The 27,227-nt window shown below is 43.2% G+C and overlaps 1 protein-coding gene across 7 annotated transcripts in view; it reads left to right on the top strand.

Moving 5' to 3' along the window:
• The window catches only part of GAPVD1 (GTPase activating protein and VPS9 domains 1), a 101,548-nt gene that overhangs the window by 15,091 nt on the left and 59,230 nt on the right, over positions 1-27,227 (top strand). For 6 of the 7 annotated variants that reach the window (XR_001886145.1, XR_001886143.1, XR_001886144.1 and 3 more), the window contains exons 2-4: positions 16,522-16,738; positions 20,029-20,872; positions 25,041-25,127. Coding sequence is in view for 1 of the 7 variants with exons in the window: in XM_017874752.1 (XP_017730241.1) it covers positions 16,554-16,738; positions 20,029-20,872; positions 25,041-25,127 (1,116 nt within the window). In the remaining 6 variants the exon portion in view is untranslated. Of the gene's footprint in view, positions 1-8,661; positions 8,680-16,521; positions 16,739-20,028; positions 20,873-25,040; positions 25,128-27,227 lie in introns of those variants that run through there. The other variant, XR_001886142.1, reaches the window with a different exon arrangement.

Raw genomic sequence — 27,227 nt, 5'->3', positions numbered from 1 at the left:
AACTTTTTTTTTTTTTTTGAGATAGGGTGTCACTCTTGACACCCAGGCCGAAGTGCAGTGGTACGATCTCACGTCACTGGAACTTCCACCTCCCAGGTTCAAACAATTCTCCTGCCTTGGCCTCCTAAGCAGCTGGTGGTGCACACCACCATGCCCAGCTAATTTTTTGTATTTTTAGTGGAGATGGAGTTTCACCACGTTGGCCAGGGTGGTCTCGAACTGCTGACCTCATGATCCGTCCCTCTCAGCTTCCCAAAGTGCTGGGATTACAGGTGTGAGCCACTGCGCCTGGCAACTTTTTTTTTTTTTAAAGAGACAGGGTCTCATTATGTTGCCCAGGCTGTTCTTGAACTCCTGGCCTCAAGTGATCCTCCCTCCTCGGCCTCCCAAAGCACTGACTGACAGGCCTGAGACACCACACCTCTGGCTTCCTTGAGACTTTTAATGTGTAGTCATGGGTCGTTAATAAGAGGGATACATTCTGAGAAATGTGTCATTAGGCAGTGCCATTGTGCAAACATTATAGAGTGTGTTTACACAAACTTAGGTGGCATAGCTCCCTGCTCTCCTAAGCTATATGGCATAGCCTATTTGCTTCTGGGCTACAAACCTGTATAACATGTTACTGTACTGAATACTCTAGGCATTGTAACATAATGGTAAGTGTCTGTGTATCTAAACATAGAAAATGGTACAGTAGGCCGGGCACGGTGGCTCAAGCCTGTAATCCCAGCACTTTGGGAGGCCGAGACGGGTGGATCACGAGGTCAGGAGATCGAGACCATCCTGGCTAACATGGTGAAACCCCGTCTCTACTAAAAAATACAAAAAAAAACTAGCCAGGCGAGGTGGCGGGCGCCTGTAGTCCCAGCTACTCCGGAGGCTGAGGCAGGAGAATGGCATGAACCCGGGAGGCGGAGCTTGCAGTGAGCTGATATCTGGCCACTGCACTCCAGCCCGGGCGACAGAGCAAGACTCCGTCTCAAAAAAAAAAAAAAATGATACAGTAAGAATATGGTATAAAAGCACCATTATAATCTCATGGGCCCACTGGAGTTTCACCATGGTTGACTGAAATGTCTTTATGTGGCACATGACTGTGTTTTGTAATTCATAAATTTCACCTTGTCAGGCAGTGCTTGCTCTCTGTGCTTTGCGTTAAAGTGGGTATACTTGCTTATCAGGGGTTGGCAGACTTTTTCTGTGAAGGGCTAGACAGTAAATATTTTGGGCTTGTGGGCCACGTGGACTGTGGAGGACTCTGGCAACTATTCAGCTCTGCCATTGTGGCATGAAAGCAGCCATAGATAATATATAAACAAATGAGTATGGCTTTGTTCCAATACAACTTTTATTTATACAAACAGGCAGCAGGCTAAATTTGGCCTGAAAGTCATATTCTGCTGGCCCCTCCTCTATACCATTATAGAAGGATATAGAAATTCACTCTTGCCACTAAAATCTCCTTACTGTGCTCTCAGTGATAAGTGTTAATAACATGAGTTAAAAAACTTGAACTTCTCAAAATCTGACTAATATGCGTAGGCATAATCTATTTATTTTCTTTTGAGGTGGAGTCTTGCTCTGTCTCCCAAGCTGGAGTGCAGTGGCCCGATCTTGGGTTCAGGTGATTCTCCTGCCCTCCGGGTTCAGATGATTCTCTTGCCTCAGCCTCCTGAATAGCTGGGATTGCAGGCGCCTGCCACCACACCTGGCTGATTTTTCTGTTTTTGGTTAGAGATGGGGTTTTGCCATGTTGGCCAGGCTGGTCTCAATCTCCTGATCTCAGGTGATCCACCTGCCTCGGCCTCCCAAAGTGCTGGGATTACAGGTGTGAACCACTGCACCTGGCCCATCTATTTCGTTTTTATAGAAAATGTGTTAATGCTGTTTAACTTATTTTATTTTATTTATTTTTTGAGACAGGGTCTCATTCTGTTGGTCAGGCTGGAGTGCAGTGGCTCAGTCTTGGCTTACTGCAGCCTTGACCTCCCTGCTCAAGTGATAGTCCCACCTCAGCCTCCTGAGTAGCTGGGACTACAGGCATGTGCGCTCACACTCAGATAAGTTTCGTGTTCTCTGTAGAGACAGGGTTTCGCCATGTTTCCCAGGCTGGTCTCAAAATCCTGGGCTCAAGTGATCGACCTGCTTTGGCCTTCCGAAGTGCTGGGTCCATAGATGTGAGCCACTTCACCCGGCCATATATATATTAATATATGTGTTTTGAGACAGGACCTTGCTCTGTCGCCCAGGCTGGAGTGCAGTGGTGCAATTATAGCTCACTGCAACCTCTGCCTCCTGGGCTCAAGCAGTCCTTCCATCTCAGCCTCCCAAGTAGCTGAGATTACAGGTGTGCACCACCATGCCCAGCTAATTTTTTTTATTGTTGTTCTTTTTTTTTTTTTTTTTTTTTGATAGAGATGGAGTTTTGCCATGTTGCCTAGGCTGATCTTGAACTCTTGGGCTTAAGCCATCTGCCTGCCTTGGCCTCCCAAAGTGCTGGAATTATAGGCATGAGCCACCCCTCCTGGCCAGCTCTTGAACTGATAGATTTTCAAAGTCTAGTTGTTTTTTTTTTACTACAGAATGAAACTCTCTAACTTAGAAACTGCTCGTGAATTTCAGGAAAAATTTTTATTTGTTATTTTAGGTGTGCCTAATGTTAATTTAAAAATTCTTTGATTTTACTTATGTTCTTATTCATAGAGCAACTTGTGACAATGCAAATATTAGCAAAGATAAAAAAATATTGAGAGCTGCTTATGTTTGGCCGTGGTTTGGGGGCTGGGGATACATAGGCCTAAGAGATGCCCTATGCCTTTGAGGACACAGAAAGACAGGATATAGACATTAAAGATGAAAGTACAAAAAAAGATTTCAAATTGGTGGTATCAAAAGTTTTTCCAGGCTCGGTGGCTCACGCCTGTAATCCCAGCACTTTGGGAGGCTGAGGTGGGCGGATCACCTGAGGTCACGAGTTTGAGACCAGCCTGGCCAACATGGCAAAACTGCATCTCTACTAAAAATATAAAAATTAGCTGGGCGTGGTGGGGGGTGCCTGTAATCCCAGCTACTCGGGAGGCTGAGGCAGGACAATTGCTTGAACCCGGGAGGCAGAGGTTGCAGTGAGCTGAGATCGTGCCATTGCACTTCAGTCTGGGCAACAAGAGTGAAACTCCATTTCAAAAAAAAAGAAAAATAAAAAATCAGTGTGTCAGGAGTTCAGTGTTGAGATTTATTGCCGTGTGCATACTGTATGGTTAGAAAGGAAGGTTTTATTGAGTCTGGTCTTGGAAATTGGAACATCTACATAAGAGGGGGCCAGATACAAATTTAGAAACATGACGATGAACTGAAAGTAAAAATGGGCTGGGTGCAGTGTCTCATGCCTGTAATCCTAGCATTTTGGGAGGCAAAGGCAGGTGGATCACTTGAGCTCAGGACTTTGAGACCAGCTTCTGCAACATGGCTAAACTTTGTCTCTACAAAAAATGCAAAAATTAGCTGGGCATGGTGGTGCATGCCTGTAGAGGGAGGGTTGCTTGAGCTGGGGAGGCACAGAGCCATGATGGTGCCATTGCACTCCAGCCAGCCTGGCGACAGAGCAAGACCTTGTCTCAAAAACAAAAAATAAAAGAAAGATGGGAAAGCCAGTTTGGCAGGAGTAGGAGAGTTTATGTAGGGAAATAGTATAAATTAGGATTGGAGGGGTGGATTGAAGCAAGATTGTACTTTGAATATTAAACCAAGGAGTTTGGAAATTATCTCTGAGGGATAAAGCATAGCTGAAAATCGTGAGCACCTTTGGACCTTTATTTTACTTTATATTATTTATCTTATTTATTTATTTTAATTAATTTATTTTATTTTATTTATGATTATTATATAGGAGATGGAGTCACTGCTACTGATCACCCAGACTGGGAGTGCAGTGATGTGACATAGCATCAGCTCCAGGTATCAACATTCTCCACTGCCGCAGCCCTTGAAAGTAGCTGAATTAACAGGCATGTGCTACCATGTCCAGCTATTTTTGTATTTTTATAGAGACGGGCTTTCACTGGGTTTCGGCAAGGCTGGTGTCGAACTCCTGACATCAGGTGATCTGTGCCTGTCTCGGCCCCAAATGCCTAGATTACAGGGATGCACCGCACCCGTGCTAAAATTTTTAACCTTTCCTATGGTTCTAGGAGAAATCGGCTTTTTATAGATTTTCATTCTGAAATTCGTTCCTTATATTCAGATGTTTTGCAAGGTAGAGGAAAAATGAATTTAAGCTCAGTGAAGAGACTAAAGGGCTGGAGACACTGTTTTGTGTGGTATTTGGGTGTAAACTCAAATGAAGTAGATGTCACCAGAAGCCAAATAAGTTCTATGTAACACCATAGGTCAACAGGACTTTAAGGTAGTAAATTTTAAGCAGAACCTAAATAAATCGATGTTACTGACAAAATGTTTAGATTAGTTGGGATTGAGAGCAAGCGTGCTATTTGAGTCAGACAGTTGTCATGAATCTTGACTTTAGAACTACTTACTAGATAATGTCCAACACTTTTCTTACCTGTCAAAGGATAAATAGAGTACACATATCATAAGGGTTCTACAGAGTTCATTAGAAAAGAAGCAGAGTATTGGCATAACTCGTAATAATGCTAGTTTGAGAATTAATATTATTATTGTTAGTTGATGGTCCATATTGTTATTGTTACTTTTCAGGAACAAACTGATATTTCTAATGTATTGTACTCTTTCTGTTGTCTTAGTATTGTAAAAATTTTCCTACTTTTAGTTATTCAGCATATAAAGTTCCTTATTTAAGACTATTCTTGGTGACCCTTAACTCCGGCTGATACTATAGATGGTGGCTTAGAAAGCGGAAAAATTGGTATACTTTTAAATTATCAAACTCCCTTTTCCTCAATCATTGTTTTGTGTGGTGTTGTGTGGTGGTTGTGGTGGTGTGTGTGTGTGTTTTTGAGACAGGATCTGGTCTGTCCCCACCCCCAGGCTCGAGTGCAGTGAGTGATCTCACTCACTGTAACCTCCACCTCCACCAGGTTCAGCAATCCTTCCCATCTGGCCTCGCCAAGTAGCCTGGCTTCAGGTATGCGGCACATACCCGCTAGTTTTTTTTTTTTTTTTTTTTTTTTTTGAGGCGGAAGTCTCGCTCTGCCACCAGGCTGGAGTGAGCTGGCCAAGATCTCAGCTCACTGCAACTCGCCTCCCGGGTTCACGCATTCTCCCTGCCTCAGCCTCAGCCGAGTAGCTGGGACTACAGCGCCCGCCACCTCGCCCGGCTATTTTTTGTATTTGTTAGTAGAGACGGGTTTCACCATGTTAGGCCAGGATGGTATACGATCTCCTGACCGTCGTGTCCGCCCGTCTCGGCCCCTCCCCCAAAGTGCTGCGGATTACATGCTTGAGCCACCGCGCCCGGCGCCTAGTTTTATTGTATTTTCTTAGTAGAGATGGGGTTTCATCAATGTTGGCCAGAGCTGGTCTCGAACTCCTGACCTCGGTGCGATCTGCCTGTCCTCGAGAAGCCTCCCCAAATGCTAGATTACAGGCATGAGCCCCGCACCCCCGCTAAAATTTTTTAGCCTGGTGTGACTGCACATCAGCCTCCTCAAGTGCTGGGAGTTGAGGCTGTGAGCCACCATACCCAGCCTCATGGGTGTTTATTTTTTTTTTTTTATGAGACGGAGTCTCGCGCCTCTGTCACCGCAGGCTGGAGTGCAGTGGCCGGATCTCAGACTCACTGCAGAGCTGCACGCTCCGCGGGTTCACGGCATTACTCCTGTCTCGCTCCTGGTAGCTGGGAGCTCAGCAGGCGCCGCCACTCGCCGCGGCTAGTTTTTGAGTTTTAGTAGGAGACGGGGTTTCCGTGTTAAGGCAGGATGTCTTCGATGCTTCCGACCCTCGTGACCCGCCCGTCTATGGCCTCCAAGTGCTTGGGATTAGACAGGCTTGAGCGCGCACGCACGCCGGCCTACATGTGTTAATTTTTTAAGTAAAGTTATATTTGAAGATTTTAATTTCTAATTGCATGATTGGCTCATATGTTGCTGTGTCATTGAAAACATGTTATGTTCCCTTTCTATCTTGAACAATATTTCAGTTGTAATTGGGTCGTGAGCTCCTTGATATTAGACGATTTGGCTAGGCTCCAGCGAAACTCTGTCATATATTTGTTCAATTACATTTAATTAAGCAGCAAGAAAGGCACAATTTGAGAATTTCTAAAGTATTTTACCACATTTTTAAATTATGAAATATTTCTTTTTTTTTTTTTTTTGAGATGGAGTCTCACTCTGTCGCCCAGGCTGGAGTGCAGTGGCCGGATCTCAGCTCACTGCAAGCCCCGCCTCCCGGGTTTATGCCATTCTCCTGCCTCAGCCTCCCGAGTAGCTGGGACTGCAGGCGCCGGCCACCTCGCCCAGCTAGTTTTTTTGTATTTTTTAGTAGAGACGGGGTTTCACCATGTTAGCCAGGATGGTCTCGATCTCCTGACCTCTCGATCCGCCCGTCTCGGCCTCCCAAAGTGCTGGGATTACAGGCTTGAGCCACCGTGCCCGGCTACATGAAATATTTCTAACAGACAAAAACCACTGAAAGATAGCACAGTAATCCTTATATACCTACCACCTCAGTTCAACAGTTTACATTTTGCTATATTTGAAAAAAATTTCTTAATGTTTTTGCTGAACCATGTACAAGTTGCAGAGATCCTAACTCACTCCCATTCTTTCTTTCTCTCTCTCTCTCTCTCTCTGTCTCTCTCTCTCTCTCTTTCTCTCTCTCTCTCTTTCTTTCTTTCTGAGAGGGTCTTGCTTTGTCTTTTTTTTTTTAGAGAGAGTCTTGCTTTGTCACCCAGGCTGGAGTGCAGTGACATGATCTTGGCTTACTACAACCTCCACCTCCCAAGTTCAAGTGATTCTCCTGCCTCAGCCTCCCAAGTAGCTGGGATTACAAGTGCATGTCACCATGCCTGGCTAATGTTTGTATTTCTAGTAGAGACGGGATCTCACCATGCTGGCCAGGCAGGTCTTGAACTTCTGAAGTGATCTGCCCTCCTCGGCCTCCCAAAGTGCGAGGATTGCAGGCCTGAGCCACCATGCCTGGCCCTAACATTTTATTTCTAAATGTATACATGAGTGTGCATCTCTTAAAAACAATGTATTCTCCTATGTAATCGCAATACCAATATCACACCTGATAATAATTAACAATACTTTTCTAATATCATCTGGTATCCAGTCCATATTTAAATGTCTCCAGTTGTCCCTAAAGTGGCTTTTCTGTCTTTTTCCCCCTAATCAAGAGCCAGTCAAGACTCTTGCACTGCATTTGGTTATGTTGTTTTAGTTGCTTTTAATCTAGAACAGTTTCTCTTAAGAGTTTCTCTTAACCTTTTTCTCCCATTATAGCAATATAACTACAAGACAAGCAGGAAATCTTGTAGGCAAATACATATTAGAATTCATTTGATTATTTAAAAAAAATTATCAATGATTTTGTAGAAGAATATGTAAATTTTATTTTATTTTATTTTATTTTAGTTTTTGAGACAGACTCTCATTCTGTTGCTCAGACTAGAGTGCAGTGAAACCTCAGCTCACTGAAACCTCCGCCTCCCAGGTTGAAGCAATTCTCTGCCTCAGCCTCCCGAGTAGCTGGGATTACAGTCATGTGCCACCATGCACGGCTAATTTTTGTATTTTTAGTAGAGACAGGGTTTCGCCATGTTGGTCAGACTGGTCTCAAACTCCTGATCTCGTGAGCCACCCGCCTCGGCCTCCCAAAGTGCTGGGATTACAGGCGTGAGCCACCTCACCCGCCCCTAAGAATGTGTAAATTTTAACAATTATTTGTTGATTTTCTACATTTATGTTATCTTTGTAGCCGTGAGGGTTGTTACGAAAATATATGTAAACATCTATGCAAAACTCTAAAGCAGGGACTCTCAATAACTTTTTTTTTGTTTTTTGTTGCCCAGGCTGGAGTGCAGTGGCGTGATCTTGGCTCCCAGGCCTAAGCGATCCTCCCACCTCATCCTCCCAAGTAGCTGCGACTACAGGCATGTGCCACCGCACCTGGCTAATTTTTGTATTTTTAGTAGAGACAGAGTTTCACTATGTTTGCCAGGCTGGTCTCAATCTCCTGACCTCAGGTGATCCACCGGCTTCAGCCTCCCAAAACACTGGGATTATAGCCTGTTTTTGAGATGTAACAAATTTCCTCAGTATGTTATAACAACACAAGTGAATCTAAATTTGTTTGGAGTGTTTTACTTTGTATAGAATTTTGTAGTACCCTGAAAGTTAAACAAAAAAAAAGTTTACCCAGGCATGTAATCCCAGCATATTGGGAGGCTGAGGCAGGAGGATTGCTTGAGCTTAGGAGTTCAAGACCAGCTTGGGTAACTTAGTGAGACCCTGTCTCTGCAAATATTTAAAAATTAGCCGGGTGTGGTTTCACACGCCTGTAGTCCCAGGTACTCAGAAGACTGATGTTGGAGGATCACTTGAGCCCAGGAGGTCAAGGCTGGAGTGAGCCACAATTGTGCCAGTATACTCCAGCCTGGGCAACAGAGTGAGATCCTGTCTTTAAAAAAAAAAAAGTCCCGAGAGTCACTGCTACAATTACAGAGAAACTTGTTTGAACATTAATTTTGGTGTGGTAAGCCTGCTTATATTTAAATTTAAATTAGGAGAAATGGGTACTTGCTTTTTTTGTTGTTTTTTGAGACGGAGTCTTACTCTGTTTGCCCAGGCTGGAATGCAGTGGCATCATCATGGCTCACTGCAACCTCTCCCTCTTGGATTCTAGTGTGCAACCTCCGCCTCCTGGGTTTTAGTGATTCTCCTGCCTCAGCCTCCTGAGTGGCTGGGATTACAGGCACCTGCTACCATTCCTGGCTAATGTTTTTGTATTTTTAATAGAGATGGAGTTTTACCATGTTGGCCAGGCTGATCTTGAACTCCTGACCTCAGGCGATCCACCCACCTTGGCCTCCCAAAGTGCTAGGATTACAAATGTGAGCCACTGCTCCAGGCCAGAAATCAGTACCTTTTACTTTTTCTTTTTTTTTTTTTTTGAGACAGAGTCTTGCTGTGTCACCCAGGCTGGAGTGCAGTAGCGCGATCTCAGTTCATTGCAACCTCTGCCTCCCGGGTTCAAGCGATTCTCCTGCCTCAGCCTCCCAGAATAGCTGGATTACAGGTGCACACCACCACACCTGGCTAATTTTTGTATTTTTAGTAGTGACGGGGTTTCACTATGTTGACCAGGCTGGTCTCGAGCTCCTGACCTCGTGATCCGCTTGCCTCAGCCTCCTAAAGTGCTGGGATTACAGGCACAGATATGGGTACTTTTAAAGTGCTTACTCTGTGGACATTGTGAGGAACTCAACGTTGAATCAGACATGATTTGTACTCTAGAGCAGTGCTATTCAGTAGAACTTTCATCATTCTATGATGGTGGAAATACCCTATGTCTGCATTGTCCAGTGTAGTAGCTGCTAGCTACATGTGGGTCCCCAGTACTAGGAATGGCATCTAGTATGACTAAGAAACAATTTTAAATTACATTGTTTTTATTAAGATATAATTTGCATACCATACATTTTGAATTTTAATTTAAAATTTAACTTTAATTTAAACAACCATACATGGCCAAAATATTGTACAGCACGCCAGAACAGAAACAAAACAGTGCAGAAATGCAGGAGCATGTGAGACACCAGCAATCAAGGAAGGATTAGTGTTTGGGATATCAAGTAAGATATTTTTATGAAGTCAAAGGTTCATACAGTGTAGCAATGGAAGGTGGCCTAGAAAAATAGTTTGGGACCAGATTTTAGAAGGCTGTACATGTTATAAACCTAAATAATCAGTTGTTTTCCTGAAGGTAATGGGAAGCCACTGAAGATATCTTAGGCAGAACAATAATATAATTTTGATTGCAATTTAGATATATTAATGTGGTTGTGTGTTAAGAAATAATTGAGACAGATTGGTCTCAGGGATGGAATGGAAGTTCAGATGAGAGAGACTCTGTGAAGAATGCTGGCTGTCAACAGGCATCAGTTGGTCAGAAGATTTAAAAACAAAAAAAGAGGGCTGGGCGCTGTGGCTCATATCTATAATCCCAGCACTTTGGGAGGCTGAGGCAGGCAGATCACGAGGTCTAAAAATCGAGACCATCCTGGCCAACATGGTGAAACCCCGTCTCTACTAAAAATACAAAAGTTAGCCGGGCGTGGTGGCGCACCCCTGTAGTCCCAGGTACTCGGGAGGCTGAGGCAGGAGAATCGCTTGAACCCGGGAGGCGGAGATTACAGTGAGCCGAGATTGTGCCACTGCATTCCAGCCTGGGCGACAGAGCAAAACTCCATCTCCAAAAAATAAAAAAAAATAAAAATAAAAATAAAGCATACCGCTGGAAATACAACAAGCTGCTCCTTCCCTATTGGAAGAATGGTATTGAGTTATTAATTGTTTTAATAATAGGTAAAAAAGTTTCTAAGGAAAACAGTGGTTTTAACATAGTTGAATTTAGAGTTGTGGAAGGTTATCTAAGGCATGTTTCTGAGTGACAACTGTAAAGAAAGGAGTGCCTCTCGGTAGATCAATATGGATTTATGATTTTTCATGTAGACATCAGGGTAATAGCAATAGTGTACTGATTCTATCACCTCTCACCTGTATGACCTTGAGCAAATCCCTAGGCCTCAATTTTCTTAGCTGCAAAATACCTATCTTGGAGAGGGATATTATAAAGACTAAATGTGCAGAGTTCTTAGACCCATTCCAGGCACAGTTTTCAGTTTATAAACTGTTTTCTCCTATGATAGTTGTGATGAATAACACCTTCTCCGTATGGAGGTGTCAGCACCTTGTATTTCTTGCCTTTTAACTTCTCTGGAATTTGCCATGTTCTTTCCATTCCCCACTGTTATTTCTTGCCTATCAGCAATTTCTTTGTCTATTCCATCCCCACCTCCTCATACTTTTCCTTGGTACCAGAGACTTTATGTAGTGAAATATAAATTTAATTGTGTTAATCGCGTTTAAGCCTCTTCATTGCATGCAGTGCAAAGTTTTTTTTTTTTTTTTTTTTTTTTTTTTTTTTAAGACAGGGTTTCACTCTGTCACCCAGGCTGCTGTAATGCAGTGGCATAATCGTGGCTCATGGTAGCCTCAATCTCCAGATGTCAGGTGATGTTCCCACCTCAGCTTCTTGTGTAGCTGGGACTACAGGCACCTGCCACCACACCCGGCTAAGTTTTGTATTTTTTATAGAGATAGAGTTTTGCCATGATGCCCAGGCTGGTCTCGAACTCCTGGGCTCAAGTGACCTGCCTGCGTTGGCATCCCAAAGTGCTAGAATTATAGGTATGAGCCTCTGCGTCTGGCCCAAGTTTCTTAACTCTGAGTTTTCTATGCCTTCTGTCTCTGTAGCCTTATCTCTTAGTATACACTTTCTACCTTCTCCCTCCATCCCTACTCTTAACTGCACAAACATACACGGCCTCAAACTGTAATAAGCCATGTGTAGGTCCTTAAATAGACTTCATGTCATATATATATGTGTAGGTATATGTATGTGTGTGTATATATATATGCCTTTGTTTAGTTGGCTGTTTCTGTCCAGAATATTCTACCCCCACCTGTCTGGCAAATAGGTTTTTTTTTTTTCCTTTTTTAGACAGAGTCTTGCTCTGTTGCTCAGGCTGGAGTGCAGTGGCGCAATCTCGGCTCACTGCAACCCCCGCCTCCTGGGTTCAAGCGATTCTCTGCCTCAGCCTCCTGAGTAGCTGGGATTACAGGCGCCCACCACTATGCCTGGCTGGTTTTTTTGTATTTTTAGTAGAGATGGGGTTTCACCATCTTGGCCAGGCTGGTCTTGAACTCCTGACCTCACGAGGAGTCATGAGGCCGCCTCGTACCTCCCAAAATGCTGGGATCACAGGTGTGAGCCTCTGCGCCTGGCCAGTTTTTTGTTTTTTTGTTTTTGCACATACTTGTCTTTTAAGACTAAGTTGAGGAATCTATTTCTTCAGTCATTCCTTTTATTTTTGTCCTTACTCTATGTTGTGTAGACTTGTAGCGTAATACTCATAATGCTTTGGGGCAGCCATTTGCTTGCATGCCTGCCTCATTCTACTAGTTTAGAAAGTTGTTGAGGGCACAGTACTAGGTTTTCTCCTTTTTTTGTATTTCCGGTACCTAATATGTTGCTTGTGTCAGGCACAGAATAAATTCAGATGTTTGTCAATTTTTTTTTTTTTTGAGATGGAGTTTCGCTCTGGTTGCCCAGGCTGGAGTGCAATGGTGCAATCTCAGCTCACTGCAACCTCTGCCTCCCGGGTTCAAGCGATTCTCTTACCTCAGCCTCCTGAGTAACTGGGATTACAGGCATGTACCACCACACCCAACTAATTTTATATTTTTAGTAGAGATGGGGTTTCTCCATGTTGGTCATGCTGGTCTCGAACTCCCGACCTCAGGTGATCTGCCCACCTCAGCCTCCCAAAGTGCTGGGATTACAGGCATGAGCCACCGCGCCTGGCCTTGTCCACATTTTATACATGAAAAAAAGGTTAAGAGGTTATGTATTATATATTCAGGGCAACTGAACTAATTAATGAAGCATATAGGTCATATGGATTTTTTTTTTTTTTTTTTTAGATGAAGTTTCGCTCTTGTCGCCCAGGCTGGAGTGCAGTGGCACGATCTCAGCTCACTGCAACCTCTGCAACCTGGGTTTAAGCAATTCTGCCTCAGCCTCCTGAGTAGCTGGGATTATAGGCACCCACCACCACCCCCCACTAATTTTNTTTTTTTTTAGATGAAGTTTCGCTCTTGTCGCCCAGGCTGGAGTGCAGTGGCACGATCTCAGCTCACTGCAACCTCTGCAACCTGGGTTTAAGCAATTCTGCCTCAGCCTCCTGAGTAGCTGGGATTATAGGCACCCACCACCACCCCCCACTAATTTTTGTATTTTTAGTAGAGATGGGATTTCACCATGTTGGCCAGGCTGGTCTTAAACTCCTGACCTCAGGTGATCCACCCGCCTCGGCCTCCCAGAGTGCTGGGATTACAGGTGTGAGCCACCATGCTCGGCCGCATTTAGTAGTTAGCCCGGCCGCGTATAGTAGTTTTTTTTTTTTTTTTTGAGACACAGTGTCACTCTGTCACCAGGCTGGAGTGCAGTGGCACGATGATCTCGGCTCACTGCAACCTCCACCTCAGGACTGCTTTCATTAACTATGATACTTCTCATAAATAAAACCATTAGAGCAATGATTCTTTTCTTAGCCTGTGGACTTAGAGCCCCCTAGAGGGTGTTAAGAGTTCCCACATGGAAGTCTACAAAGTCACACATGCATTTTCTGTAGGCTGAATTAATAAGAGTATATGTATGTATGTCACCATTTAAAAAAATGTACACACATGCCTTTGTGACTAATTCAACAGGAAATCATCTTGGTGGACTAGACATACTGATATCTTTTCAGAGGAAAGCAATATGGAAAGCTATCTCCAACAGTGGAGGAGATTAGAATAACAGCTTTGCATAGTTGGCTGGGGAATCAATAAGGTACAAGAAGGTGTTTTTTAAAAGCAGTTAAATTCAGGTTTCACAGTAATACTTGAAATTTTCCTAGTCATCAGTAGTTCATTCAAAGGAGAGGAGAAAGTTTAAAATTGCAGAAATGAAAATTTTAAATGATTAAATCTGTTTCTCTCAATGAAGGTTGCTTCAAGTATATTTCTAGCTGCTACCATAATGTTTAATTCTTAATGAGAAATTTTTTTTTTTTGAGATGGAGTTTCTCTCTTGTTGCCCAGGCTGGAGTGCAGTGGCACAATCTTGGCTCACTGCAACCTCTGCCTCCCAGGTTCAAGCGATTCTCTTGCCTCAGCTTCCCGAGTAACTGGGATTATAGGCATGTGCCACCATGCCCGGCTAATTTTGTATTTTTGGTAGAGACTGGGTTTCTCCATGTTGGTCAGGCTGGTCTTGAACTCCTGATCTCAGGTGATCTACCCACCTCAGCCTCCCAAAGTGCTGGGATTACAGATGTAAGCCACCGTGCCTGGCCTTTTTTTTTTTTTTTTTTTTTTTTTTTTGAGACAAAGTCTCACTCTGTTGCCTAGGCTAGAGTGCAGTGGTGCGATTTCAGCTCACTGCAACGTCTGCCTCCTGGGTTCAAGTTTCTCCTGTCTCAGTCTCCTGAGTAGCTGGGATTGCAGCCACCTGCCACCACACCGGGTGAATTTTTGTATTTTTAGTAGAGACAGGGTCTCACCATGTTGGCCAGGCTGATCTCGAACTCCTGACCTCAAGTGAGCCACCCGCCTTGGCCTCCCAGGGTGCTGGGACTACAGGCATGAGCCACTGTGCCCAACCCAAGAAATTTTTTGCTAACTTGATGGCTGTCTGCTGCCCGAACACACAATATTATGTTTTGTTATCTATGCCACAGGTATTTCTGTTGTTGATTTAACATTTGTGATCTGGCACAAATTCTAGGTTCAAGGGCATAGCTTAAATAATAATGCTTTAAAATATGTGTGCTATTTGTATCAGTTTGTTTAGCTACTAGATAAATAAGAGTAGTGAGATTTCATTTATTCCTTTGGCAAATATTTATTCAACTCCTGCTATGAACTAGGCCTTCTCCTAGTCCCTGAAATTACAGCTGTGAGTGAACAAAGCAAACAAGGCTTGGCTTTACTGTCACTTACCTTCTGGTGGGGAAGCCTTGCAATGAGCACGATTAACATGCAGGTAGATATCTGTAATATAATGCTAGATGGGGCAGTGCTTTTTTTTTAAAGGCCAGAAGAGAGATTAGGAAGTTATATTTTCTAGTTTAGAAGGAATTGTCTGAGAAGGCCTTTCTAAATACATGTTTGAGTGGAGAGATCTGAATGGAATGAAGATAGTGGATAACCTTCCAGAGACAGGCCAGCAAATGTGCACACTTTCAGAGAGGGACATGCTTGGCCTGTTCAAGGGACAGCTAGAAGGTAGGTGTTCTGGAGCTGTGTGAACTAGGGTGGGATTGTAGGAGAGGAAATTGGAGAAGTAGCCAGGGGTAGATCTTGTAGGACCTTCAGATTTCATTCTATCATGAAATAAAGCCTTTGGATGGTTTCCAGTAGGGGAATAAAGTAATAAAGTGATCTGACTTAAGTTTTGTTTTGTTGGTTTCTTTCTTTCTTTTCTTTTCTTTTCTTTTCTTTTCTTTTCTTTTCTTTTCTTTTCTTTTTTTTTTTCCTCTTCCTCTCCTCTTCCTCTCCTCTTCCTCTCCTCTTCCTCTCCTCTTCCTCTCCTCTTCCTCTTCCTCTCCTCTTCCTCTCCTCTCCTCTCCTCTTTTTGAGACCTGTTGCCCAGGCTGGAGTGCAGTGGCGTGATCTCGGCTCACTGCAACCTCTGCCTACGAGGTTCAAACAGTTCTCCTGCCTCAGCCTCCCAAGTAGCTGTGACTACAGGCATACATCACCACACCCAACTAATTTTTGTATTTTTAGTAGAAACGGGGTTTCATCATGTTAACCAGGCTGGTCTTGAACTCCTGACCTCAGGCGATCCACCTGCCTTGGCCTCCCAAAGTGCTGGGATTACACGCGTGAGTCTCCGCGCCTGGCCATGATCTGACTTTTTAATTCACTATGCTATGTAGAGAACAGACTTTAGAAGTACAATAAAAGAAGCAGTGAGATCACTTAGGACGTGGTGATTACACACCTCGTAGTGAGAACTGATCTAATTAGCAATGGGGGGATGGCGGGAATTAGTAGTCACATTTTAGATATATTTTCAAGATAGAATCAACAGGATATTTTGATTGTGATTAGAAAGAGCACAGTCAAGGATAACTCTGGGGTTAACAAATAGACATTGTATTTGAGGATATACACAGGGTTTACAGCAGCTGTCTGAGCTGTGGCCTTAGGAGTGAGCTTTTTTTTCTTTTTGCTTATCTGTATTTACCAATTTTTCTACTGAACCTATAATACTTCTGTAGTAAAAAGATAGAGATTATTTGAAAATTAGAGTTAAAAGTGCTATCAAATGTAACCTAATTATTTTTTCTTTTTTTCTTTTTTTTTTTTTTTTTTTTTGAGACTGATTCTCGCTCTGTCACCAGGCTGGAGTGCAGTGGTGCAATCTCAGCTCACTGCAACCTCTGCCTCCCAGGTTCAAGCAATCCCCCTGCCTCAGCCTTCTGAGTAGCTTGGACTACAGGCGCGCGCCACCATGCCCAGCTAATTTTTTGTATTTTAGTAGAGACGGGGGTTTCACCATGTTGGCCAGGATGGTCTCGATTTCTTGACCTTGTGATCCGCCCGCCTCGGCCTCCCAGAGTGCTGGGATTGTAGGAGTGAGCCACCGCGTCTACCCAAGTGTAACTTAATTCTTAAAGTGTTCTCCTATCCCTTTTGATTTTAGAAAAGAGTTTCAGTGACATACATAAACTTTAAATATTTATCTTTTTACTCTCAGTGATCAGTCTTTGAGCCTTTCCCACACTGAAGATGGTGAAGCTAGATATTCATACTCTGGCTCATCACCTCAAGCAGGAACGCTTATATGTAAACTCTGAGAAACAGCTCATTCAGAGGCTCAATGCAGATGTACTTAAGACAGCTGAAAAGCTGTATCGTACAGCATGGATTGCGAAGCAACAGAGAATCAATTTGGATCGGCTTATCATAACCAGGTAAAGAAATGATTTTCAGGTTTTAAATTTTATGAACCACTATGATTCTGTAAATAAATTAGTAACTGTAAATAAATGAATCCATTTCCAACGAAGTACATTATTTAAGATGATTTTACATCAATGTTAAGGTGAGTCTTTGCTTATAATACAGTTTATTTTGATTATTAAATAACTTAGGCACTGTTATAGAAAATTATAACTTAAGCATTGACATTTTATATCATACCAATTGGTTTTGTGTCTTTGTCTGTATAAAATGTTATTGTTGGCTGGGCGTGGTGGCTCACACCTGTAATCCCAGCACTTTGGGAGGCCGAGGCGGATGGATCATGAGGTCAGGAGTTCAAGACCAGCCTGGCCAAAATGGTGAAACCCCATCTCTACTAAAAATAAAAAAATTATCTGGGCGTTATGGTAGGTGCCTATAATCCCAGCTACTTGGGAGGCTGAGGCAGAGAACTGGTTGAACCCGGGAGGTGGAGGTTGCAGTGAGCTGAGATCTTGCCACTGCACTGAAACCTGGGCAACAGAGCGAGACTCTGTCTCAAAAGAAAAAAAAAGTATTGTTGTAGAGAGGAAATTACCTGTTCTGCTTTTCTCCTAATATTTAATATATAGGTTTCCAGCTGGGCACGGTGGCTCATGCCTGTAATCCTAGCACTTTGGGAGGCCAAGATAGGTGGATCATGAGATCAGGATTTCGAAACCAGACTGACCAAGATGATGAAACCCCATCTGTACTAAAAATACAAAAATTAGCTGGGCATGGTGGCATATGTCTGTAATCCCAGCTACTCGGGAGGCTGAGGCAGGAGAATGGCTTGAACCCGGGAGGTGGAGATTTCAGTGAACCAAAATTGCACCCCTACAATCTAGCCTGGGCAACTGAGTGAGACTGTCTCCAAAAAAAAAAAAAAAAAAAAAAAAAATTATCTATCTTATTCCTATCTATTCTTTAGGTCTTTATCTTTCATCTACTATGGTTTTTCCATGTTTTTTCGATATTGTATACTAATTTCAGGTTTAGAACACATATTTTAAATTTGTCTTTAAATATTCTTTTACAAGAACAGTTCTTTATTTTATTTTATTATTATATATTTGAGTTGGAGTCTTGCTCTGTTTGCACAGGCCTGAAAAGTGCAAGTGGCAACGATCCAAGCTTTCAACTTGCAACTCTGCTCCTGGGTTCAAAGAGAAATTTTTCTTGCTCAGCCTCCTGGTAAACTGGAAATTAATGCGTGCCCAGCCCTGGCTTTAATTTTTGTATTTTTAGTAAAGACGGGTTTCCCATCAAATTGGTCGCTGGTTCAACTCCTGAACCTTGTTTTGATCTGCCCCCCTTTTGAAACCTCCCGAAGTGCTGGATTATAGGTAGAGCCACCACTTGGCAAGACAGTTTTTACACTCTTAAGAATTATTCAGTGCTTGTTGAGAACATAAGCCAGAACGCAAAGAAATATGGTACTTGTAAAAATAATTTCTATTTGTATGAAGTTTCAAAAAGAGGCAGGAACCTGATCTTTTGATGACCAGAAATCAGAGTAATAGTTTTACTTTTGTTTGGACCTTGAGAGGGTGGTAATTTTGAACTGGGAAAGGCCTGTGAAGCGTTCTTGGGGTGTTTTTTAAATTTCCATGTCCTTTAAATCTGAGTGGTGATTATGGTGCATTAGTATGAGTTTTCGAGCTGAAATTTTGACACTTGTGCCTTTACTTGTAATTTTTACCTCATAAAAAGAGTTTAAGAAAAGAAGCATGCTATGTGGGCATTGTGTTTTTTTTTCCCCCATCTTTTAGGCTTATTTTGGATTTTGTTTTTTTCCAGAGAGCAAAAGGCCCTGGTTAAAGGATGTGATTCTGCAGGTCATACATACTGGCATGTTGCTGTTTGAGGATGGTTGAGCAAAATGCTGAATAGGACTTCATTTTTAGTATTTTTTAGTACTTGAAAGTATTTTAAACTTTCCTATGTCCATTAAATAGAGCATAACATTTAACTGTACTGATACATATTTTTCAGAACAGATCTGGCTCTGTCGCCCGCCCAGGCTGGAAATGCAGAGTGGGGTGATGCTTTGTCACTGCTGTCACAAGCCCTGAGGCTCAGCGATTCCCCGTCAGCACGCTGAGTGCTGGACTAGCAGGGCAATGCCACCAAATCATAGCTAATATTTTTCGTTTTTTTTCTTTTTCTTTTTTTTTTTTGAGACAGAGTCTTGCTTGTGTTCGCCCAGCGCTTTGAGCAGTTGGCCGGAAATCTCGCTCAGCTGGGCAAGGCTCCGCTCCCGGTTTTGTACACATTCTCCTGGCCTCAGCCTCCCCGAGTAGCTTTCGGGCTGACAGGGCGGTCGCACCCTCACCCGGCTTAAGTTTTTGGTATTTTTTTTTAGTAGAGACGGGGTTTTTTTCACGTAGTTAGCCAGGATGTTTTCTTTGATGCTCCTAAGCCTCATGATTCCACGGCGCCGTCTCAGGCCCCCAAAGTGGGCTGGGAATTACAAGGCTTGAAGCCACGCGCTCGGCTTTTTCAATTTTTTTTTTTTTTTTTTTTTTTTTTTTTTTTTTGTAGAGATGGAGTTTCACCATGTTTTCCAGGCTGGCCTTGAACTCCTGGGCTCAAGTGATCCTCCTACCTTGGCCTCCCAAAGTGCTGGGATTACAGGTGTGAGCCACTGTGCCCATCCTGCAGCTAATTTTAATTTAGTTCATAAGAGGACTGGACAGTTTTTAGGATCTACAAACTGATAATTTTCTTTCTTTCTTTCTTTTTTTTTTTTTTCCAGACAGTCTTGCTCTGTTGGCCAGGCTGGAGTGCAGTGGCACGATCTCAGCTCACTGCATCCTCTAGATTCTGAGTTCAAGCGATTCTCCTGCCTCAGCCTTCCAAGTAGCTGGGATTATAGGTGCCTGCCACCATGCCTGGCTAATTTTTGTATTTTTAGAAGAGATGGGAGTTTCGCCATGTTGACCAGGCTGGTCTCGACCTGCTGGCCTCAAATGATTTGCCTGCCTCATCCTCCCAAAGTGCTGGCATTACGGGTGTGAGCCGCTGCACCCAGCCCCAATACTTTTCATTGATTCTGATTTGATATGAGGAAATTGTCCTTTGTACTTTTTAGTTTTGTCTTCCTTTACTCATTGAGTTGCTGTTGGTCTAAAAAATTTTAGCAATTCAGAGTGATCTTATTGTTGGGACTATAATCAACTCATATACCTATGTTTGGATATAGCATATGTGTTATTATTAATACTATTATTTTGCTTGTTTGCTCATTTTTTTTTAGTGCTGAAGCTTCCCCTGCTGAATGTTGCCAACATGCCAAAATTTTGGAAGATACACAATTTGTTGATGGGTATAAGCAATTGGGATTTCAGGAGACTGCTTATGGAGAATTCTTGAGTCGATTGAGGGAAAATCCTCGTCTTATTGCCTCCTCTTTGGTTGCTGGAGAGAAACTTAATCAGGAGAACACACAAAGTGTTATTTACACAGTTTTTACGTCCCTGTATGGCAATTGCATCATGCAAGAAGATGAAAGCTACCTCCTTCAGGTTTTGCGATACTTGATTGAATTTGAACTTAAAGAAAGTGACAACCCTAGGCGACTTTTGAGGAGAGGAACTTGTGCCTTCAGCATCTTATTTAAACTTTTTTCTGAAGGACTGTTTTCTGCCAAACTTTTCCTCACAGCCACTTTACATGAGCCAATTATGCAACTCCTTGTTGAAGATGAAGATCACCTGGAAACAGATCCAAACAAGCTAATTGAGAGGTTCTCCCCATCTCAGCAGGAAAAACTCTTTGGAGAGAAGGGCTCAGACAGATTCAGGCAAAAAGTTCAAGAAATGGTGGAGTCCAATGAAGCCAAACTAGTGGCTTTGGTGAACAAATTTATTGGTTATCTCAAACAGAACACATATTGTTTTCCACATAGTTTAAGGTGGATCGTGTCTCAGATGTACAAAACCCTCTCCTGTGTAGACAGGCTGGAAGTAGGGGAGGTCCGGGCAATGTGTACTGATCTCCTGTTGGCCTGCTTCATTTGTCCTGCAGTTGTCAATCCAGAACAGTATGGAATAATTTCTGATGCTCCTATTAATGAGGTAGCACGATTTAATCTGATGCAGGTATGCTTTTGCTATTATTATTAATGTGACATTTAGTTTAAAATCAGTTGGTTGGGCTATGGGGGTGGGAACAAATAATATGACGACAATATTTGTATATACTTACGACATTTTCTCAACCAGTTCTAAGTATTTGCATCTTATTAAATAAAAGCAGTAATACTGGGATTTAAAACTATGGTGGTCACAAAACATTTTGTCTTTGTCTGTTTTTTGAGGCGGAGTCTTATTCTGTCACCCAGGCTGTAGTGCAGTGGTGCATTCTCAGCTCACTGCAACTTCCGCTTCCTGGGTTCAAGCAGTTCTCCTGCCTCAGCCTCCTGAGTAGCTGGGATTACAGGCATGTACCACCACGTCTGGCTAATTTTTGTATTTTTGGTAGAGACGGGGTTTCACCATGTTGGTCAGGCTGGTCTCGAACTCCTGACCTTGTGATCTGCCCGCCTCAGCCTCCCAAAGTCCTGGGATTACAGGCATGAGCCACTGCACCTGGCTGTGTTTGTTTTTAAATGGAATCCTCACACACTTGAATGTAGAGTTGATTAGATTTTTCTAGAGCAAGTCCACCATCCCTTTTCTATAATTTCAGAACCCAAAATGAACAAAAACTGAATGTCTTCTATACCTTATTTGGTAGCAAAACCTGTGCTGAAGTAACATGAGACTATTCACAAATTTTTTTTTTTTTTCATTTTTCTGTTTTGAGATGAAGTTTCATTCTTGTTGCCCAGGCTGGAGTGCAATGGTACGATCTTGGCTCACTGCTACCTCCGCCTCCTGGGTTCAAGCAATTCTCCTGCCTCAGCTTCCTGAGTAGCTGAGATTACAGGGGAACGCCACCATGCCCAGCTATATTTATAATTGTTATTCCATTTAGTGCTAGTGAATACTCATATTTTGTTGCAGAAATGTTGATTCATTTGATTACAAAATGCCATCTGTATATTGAACATGTTGTATATATACACCACATTACCTTCCTAAAATCTCTGAATTCTGAAATCTGAAACTCTTTTAAGAGTTTCAGAAAGAGGATTTTTGGATGTATATTAGCATTTTTTTGCAATCATCTGAATGACTGAAGTCATGTTATTATTTTTTCATGGACTCTTTTCATCACACCTTATTCCTCAGATATACTGTGAAGAACTGGTGTTTATTTAGAATAGACTATTTTGGATGATTTTATTTTTTATTTTATTATTATTATTTGGAGGCGGAGTCTCGCTCTGTTGCCCAGGCTGGAGTGCAGTGGCGTGATCTCGGCTCACTGCAACCTCTGCCTCCTGGCTTCAGGTGATTCTCCTGCCTCAGCCTCCCAAAAAGCTGGGATTATAGGTGCGTGCCACCATGCCCGGCAAATTTTTTGTATTTTTAGTAGAGACGGGGTTTTACTGTGTTAGCGCCAGGATGGTCTCGATCTCCTGACCTCATGATCCGCCTGCCTCAGCCTCCCAAAGTGCTGGGATTACAGGCATGAGCCACTACGCCCAGCCGTTTTATTATTTTTTTTAAACGGAGTTTTGCTCTGTTGCTCATGTTGTAGTGCAGTGGCACAATCTTGTCTCACTGCAACCTCTGCCTCCGGGATTCAAGTGATTCTCCTGCCTCAGCCTCCCTAGTGCCTGGGATTACAGGCATGTGCCACCACACCTGGCTAATTTTGTATTTTCAGTAGAGACGGGGTTTCACCATGTTGGTCAGGCTGGTCTTGAACTCCTGACCTCAGATGATCCACATGCCTTGGCCTCCAAAAGTGCTGGGATTACAGGTGTGAGCCACCACACCTGGCCTTGAGTGATTTTTAAAAAATGATTAGCTCATACTTGGTGCGGTGGCTCTCACCTGTAATCTCAGCACTTTGGGAGGCCAAGGTGGGCAGATCATTTGAGGTCAGGATTTTGAGACCAGCCTGGGCAACACAGTGAGACCCCCCCACCACCCCATATCTATTGGAAAAAAAAAAATTAGCCCGCTGTGGTGGCTCATGCCTGTAATCCCAGCACTTTGGGAGGCCCAGGCGGGCGGATCACCTGAAGTCCGGAGTTCGAGACCAACCTGACCAACATGGAGAAACCCCGTCTCTACTAAAAATACAAAATTAGCCGGTGTGGTGTCGCATGCCTGTAATTGCAGTTACTTGGGAGGCTGAGGCAGGAGAATTGCTTGAACCTGGGAGACGGAGGTTGTGGTGAGGCGAGATTGCACTCCAGCCTGGGCAACAAGAGTGAAACTCCATCTCAAAAAAATAAATAAATTAATTTAAAAAAGAAAAAATCAGAAAAAAAGGATTAGCTCTTTTTTATGATCAGTTATATCACCTTGGGGTGTTTAACAATTCACTATATAGAAATGCCTGAAATAAAGTTACCTTTTTTTTAACTTTCATAAATTAAAAAAAATTATAATATGGAGCTCTTCACAAATTTGTGTGTCATCCTTGCACAGGCGCCATGCTAATCTCTGTGGAGTTCCAATTTTAATATGTGCTTCTGAAGTAAGCACAAAATTTTTGACTCCTCATTCATGAAACAGTAGGGGTTTTTTTTGTTTTTTTTTTTGGGCAGAGTCTCACTCTGTCACCCAGGCTGGAGTGCAGTGGTGCCATCTTAGCTCACTGTAGCCTTTGAACGCCTGGGCTCAAGTGACCCTCCTGCCTCACCCTCCTGAGTAGCTGGGACTGCACGTGTGTACCAGCACACCTGGCTCATTTAAAAAATGTTTTTATAGAGACAGGGTCTTGCTTTCTTGTCCAGGCTGATCTTGAACTCTTGGCCTCAGGTAATCCTCCTATCTTGGCCTCTCAAAGTGCTGGGATTATAGACGTAAGCCACTGTGCCTGGCCCATGAAACACTTAAATTTATTCTTATGGTAGATAATGTATTTGTAGTTTTTTTTTTTTTTTTTTTTTTTGTCATTTCAGTAGAGATTGAATCACATATTTTCAGAATCAGTAAAAAGGGGGGCTTGTCCCAGATATTAAGAAGAGGATCCTGTAATAACTTTCATTAGCCTTTAAAAAGAGTACAATAACAACTTTTGCCAGTAGGGTACTTGTTCTATGAATTAGTATTTACTTATCAAACCAGCTTATGTTAGATAGGAATCATTCGCTTTTACATCTAGGAAAAAAATTCTACCTTGAGTGCTTTGTGAACTCTATAGGGTAATGTTCTTAATATTAACTTAAGGTAATTTAATGAATGAGTCAGCTTTTACAAATTAATTTTTTTTTTCTTTTTTTTTTTTTGAGACGGAGTCTCGCTCTGTCACCCAGCCTGGAGTGCAGTGGCCGGATCTCAGCTCACTGCAAGCTCCGCCTCTCGGGTTTACGCCATTCTCCTGCCTCAGCCTCCCGAGCGGCTGGGAGCGCTCGCTACCTCGCCCGGCTAGTTTTTTGTATTTTTTCGTAGAGACGGGGTTTCACCGGCTTAGCCAGGATGGTCTTGATCTCCTGACCTCGTGATCCACCCATCTCAGCCTCCCAAAGTGCTGGGAGTACAGGCTTGAGCCACCACGCCCGGCTTTACAAATTAATTTAAAAAGCTCTAAACACATGAAAAGTACAATGTCAGAAACAAATGTATTGTGCTTTTTCCCCCTAATGTTGATATCTTTTTTTTTTTTTTGAGACGGAGTCTCGCTCTGTCGCCCAGGCTGGAGTGCAGTGGCCGGATCTCAGCTCACTGCAAGCTCCGCCTCCCGGGTTCACACCATTCTCCTGCCTCAGCTTCCCGAGTAGCTGGGACTACAGGCGCCCGCCAGGTCGCCCGGCTAGTTTTTTGTATTTTAGTAGAGACGGGGTTTCACCATGTTAGCCAGGATGGTCTTGATCTCCTGACCTCGTGATCCGCCCGTCTCGGCCTCCCAAAGTGCTGGGATTACAGGCTTCAGCCACCGCGCCCGGCCTAATGTTGATATCTTATGTGTTAAAGAGAAATTAAAGCAAAAATTTATACTTTCTCTAACTCTTAATCTAAAAATAGCAAAAGCCAACATAAGGTACACATCTTTTGGGGGATACTATTTCATATGCCTGGTCAGGTAGTATGAATAGTGTTATGAAACAGATATTGAGAATTGAATAGATGTGCTTGCTTTCACAGAGAGGTATTTATGAGTATCTGTCTGTAGCTTATGTCTCCCTACCGCTGCTTTGGGTTGCAGGTAGGCCGCCTTTTGCAGCAGTTAGCAATGACTGGCTCTGAAGAAGGAGATCCCCGAACAAAGAGCAGCCTTGGAAAATTTGACAAAGTAAGAATAAATACGATTTATAGAAAATTCTGAAGTATTAGTGAGCCTAACTGTTCTCTTTATTAAATCTTGTCCTTAGGTGATGTCTGAATTAAATGTTCTTTTAATTAGCTACAGTATTGGATCAGCAGCATTTAAAGATGATTAACTCCCACAGACGTATTGAGGAGATGCCATCATAAAGAGAATCAAAGAGCTATTAAGATTATTTTATTTTAAAAAGTTTTTTTTTTTTTTTGAGATGGAGTCTTGCTCTGTTGCCCAGGCTGGAGTGTGGTGGCGTGATTTTGGCTCACTGCACCCTCTGCCTCCAGGTTCAAGCAACTCTCTGCCTCACCCTCCCCAGTAGCTGGGACTACAGGCACATGCCACCACGCCTGGCTAATTTTTGTATTTTTAGTAGAGACTGGGTTTCACCGTGTTGGCCAGGCTGGTCTTGAACTCCTGGCCTTGTGATCTACCCAACTCGGCCTCCCAAAGTGCTGGGATTACAGGCGTGAGCTACCACACCTGGCCAACTTTTAAATTTTTGAGTCGGTGTCTCACTCTGTTGCCCGGGCTGGAGTGCAGTGGTGTGATCATGGCTCAAACTCCTGGGCTCAAGCAGTCCTTCCACCTCAGCCTCCCAAGTACCTGGGCTATAGGGGCATACTACCATGCCCGGCTGTTTTTATTGTTACAGAGATGAGGTGTTGCTATGTTGCCCAGACTGGTCTTGACTCCTGGCCTCAAGCGATCCTCCTGCCTCAGCATTCCAGCTTGCTCGGATTATAGATGTCAGCCACCATGCCTGGTCGATAATTGTTTAATTTTAAGTGTAGTTTATAAGTTAACATCCATGACAGTGTTCAATTAATTTAGTTAAATAAAGTTTTAATCAGTCTTACTTTGATTAAGCTATACATTCAACCTATGAAAATTCAAGGATATTTGAGTAAAATTTCCCTTCCCCCTCTCATCTCTAGTCTTCATTCCCCACCCCCAACAAACGATTTTTTTTGAGACTGAGTTTCCCTCTTGTCACAGAGGTTTGCTGTTGTCACCCAGGCTGGAGTGCAATGGCGTGATCTCGGCTCACTGTTAACTCCGCCTCCCAGGTTCAAGCAATTCTCCTGCCTCAGCCTCCTAGTACCTGGAATTATAGGTGTGAGCCACCATGCCTGGCCCCCGAAAGATTCTTGATGTTATCAGGTTGTGTATCCTTCTAGAGGTCAATATGTTTACAAGCAAATTCCTATATACACTATATACTTCCAACCACTCCTTCCCCTCTCAGAAATAGTAGCACAATGTATATACTGTTCTGTGTTGTGTTATGTTTGCCTCCAACATCTTATTGTTATTTTCTTGTTTTTTGAGACAGGGTCTCACTTTGTCACCCAGTGATGCCATCTCAGCTCACTGCAGTGTTGACCTCCTTGGCGCAAGCAATCCTCCCCCCTCAGCTTCCCAAGTAGCTGGGACTACAGGTGCACGCCACCACGCCTGATAATTTTGGTATTTTTTGTAGAGACAAGGTTTTGCCCTGTTGCCCAAGTGGTTTCGAACTTCTGAGCTCAAGCAACCCACCCACCTTGGCTGACCAAAGTGCTGGGATTGCAGGCATACACCACTACACCCAGCCCCAAGATTTTAGACTATATCATTACAAAAAGAGTTTAATGTTTTAGGTTGGGTGCAGTGGCTCATGCTCGTAATCCTAGTGCTGGGCGCACTTTGGGAAGCTGAGGTGGGTGGATTACTTGAGCTCACAAGTTTGAGACCAGTCTGGGCAACATGGTGAAACCCCATCTCTACAAAAAAATACAAAAGTTAGGCAAGGCGGGGTGGCTCACACTTGTATTTCTAGCACTTTGGGAGGCTGAGGCGGGTGGATCACCTAAGGTCAGGAGTTCCAGACCAGCCCGTGCAACATGGCAAAACCCCATCTCTACTAAAAATACAAAAGTTAGCTGGGCATGGTCATGGCGCCTATAATCCCAGCTACTCTGGAAGCTGAGGCAGGAAAATTACAGTGGGGGAGGAGGTGCGCAGAGGTTGCAGTGAGCCAAGATGGTGCTATTTCACTCCAGCCTGGGCAAAAGAGTGAAACTTCGTCTC

This window comes from Rhinopithecus bieti, unplaced genomic scaffold (assembly GCF_001698545.2).
Source record: "Rhinopithecus bieti isolate Rb0 unplaced genomic scaffold, ASM169854v2 scaffold_7967, whole genome shotgun sequence".
Lineage (NCBI taxonomy): Eukaryota > Metazoa > Chordata > Mammalia > Primates > Cercopithecidae > Rhinopithecus > Rhinopithecus bieti.
This window is presented reverse-complemented; position numbering and strand designations above follow the sequence as displayed.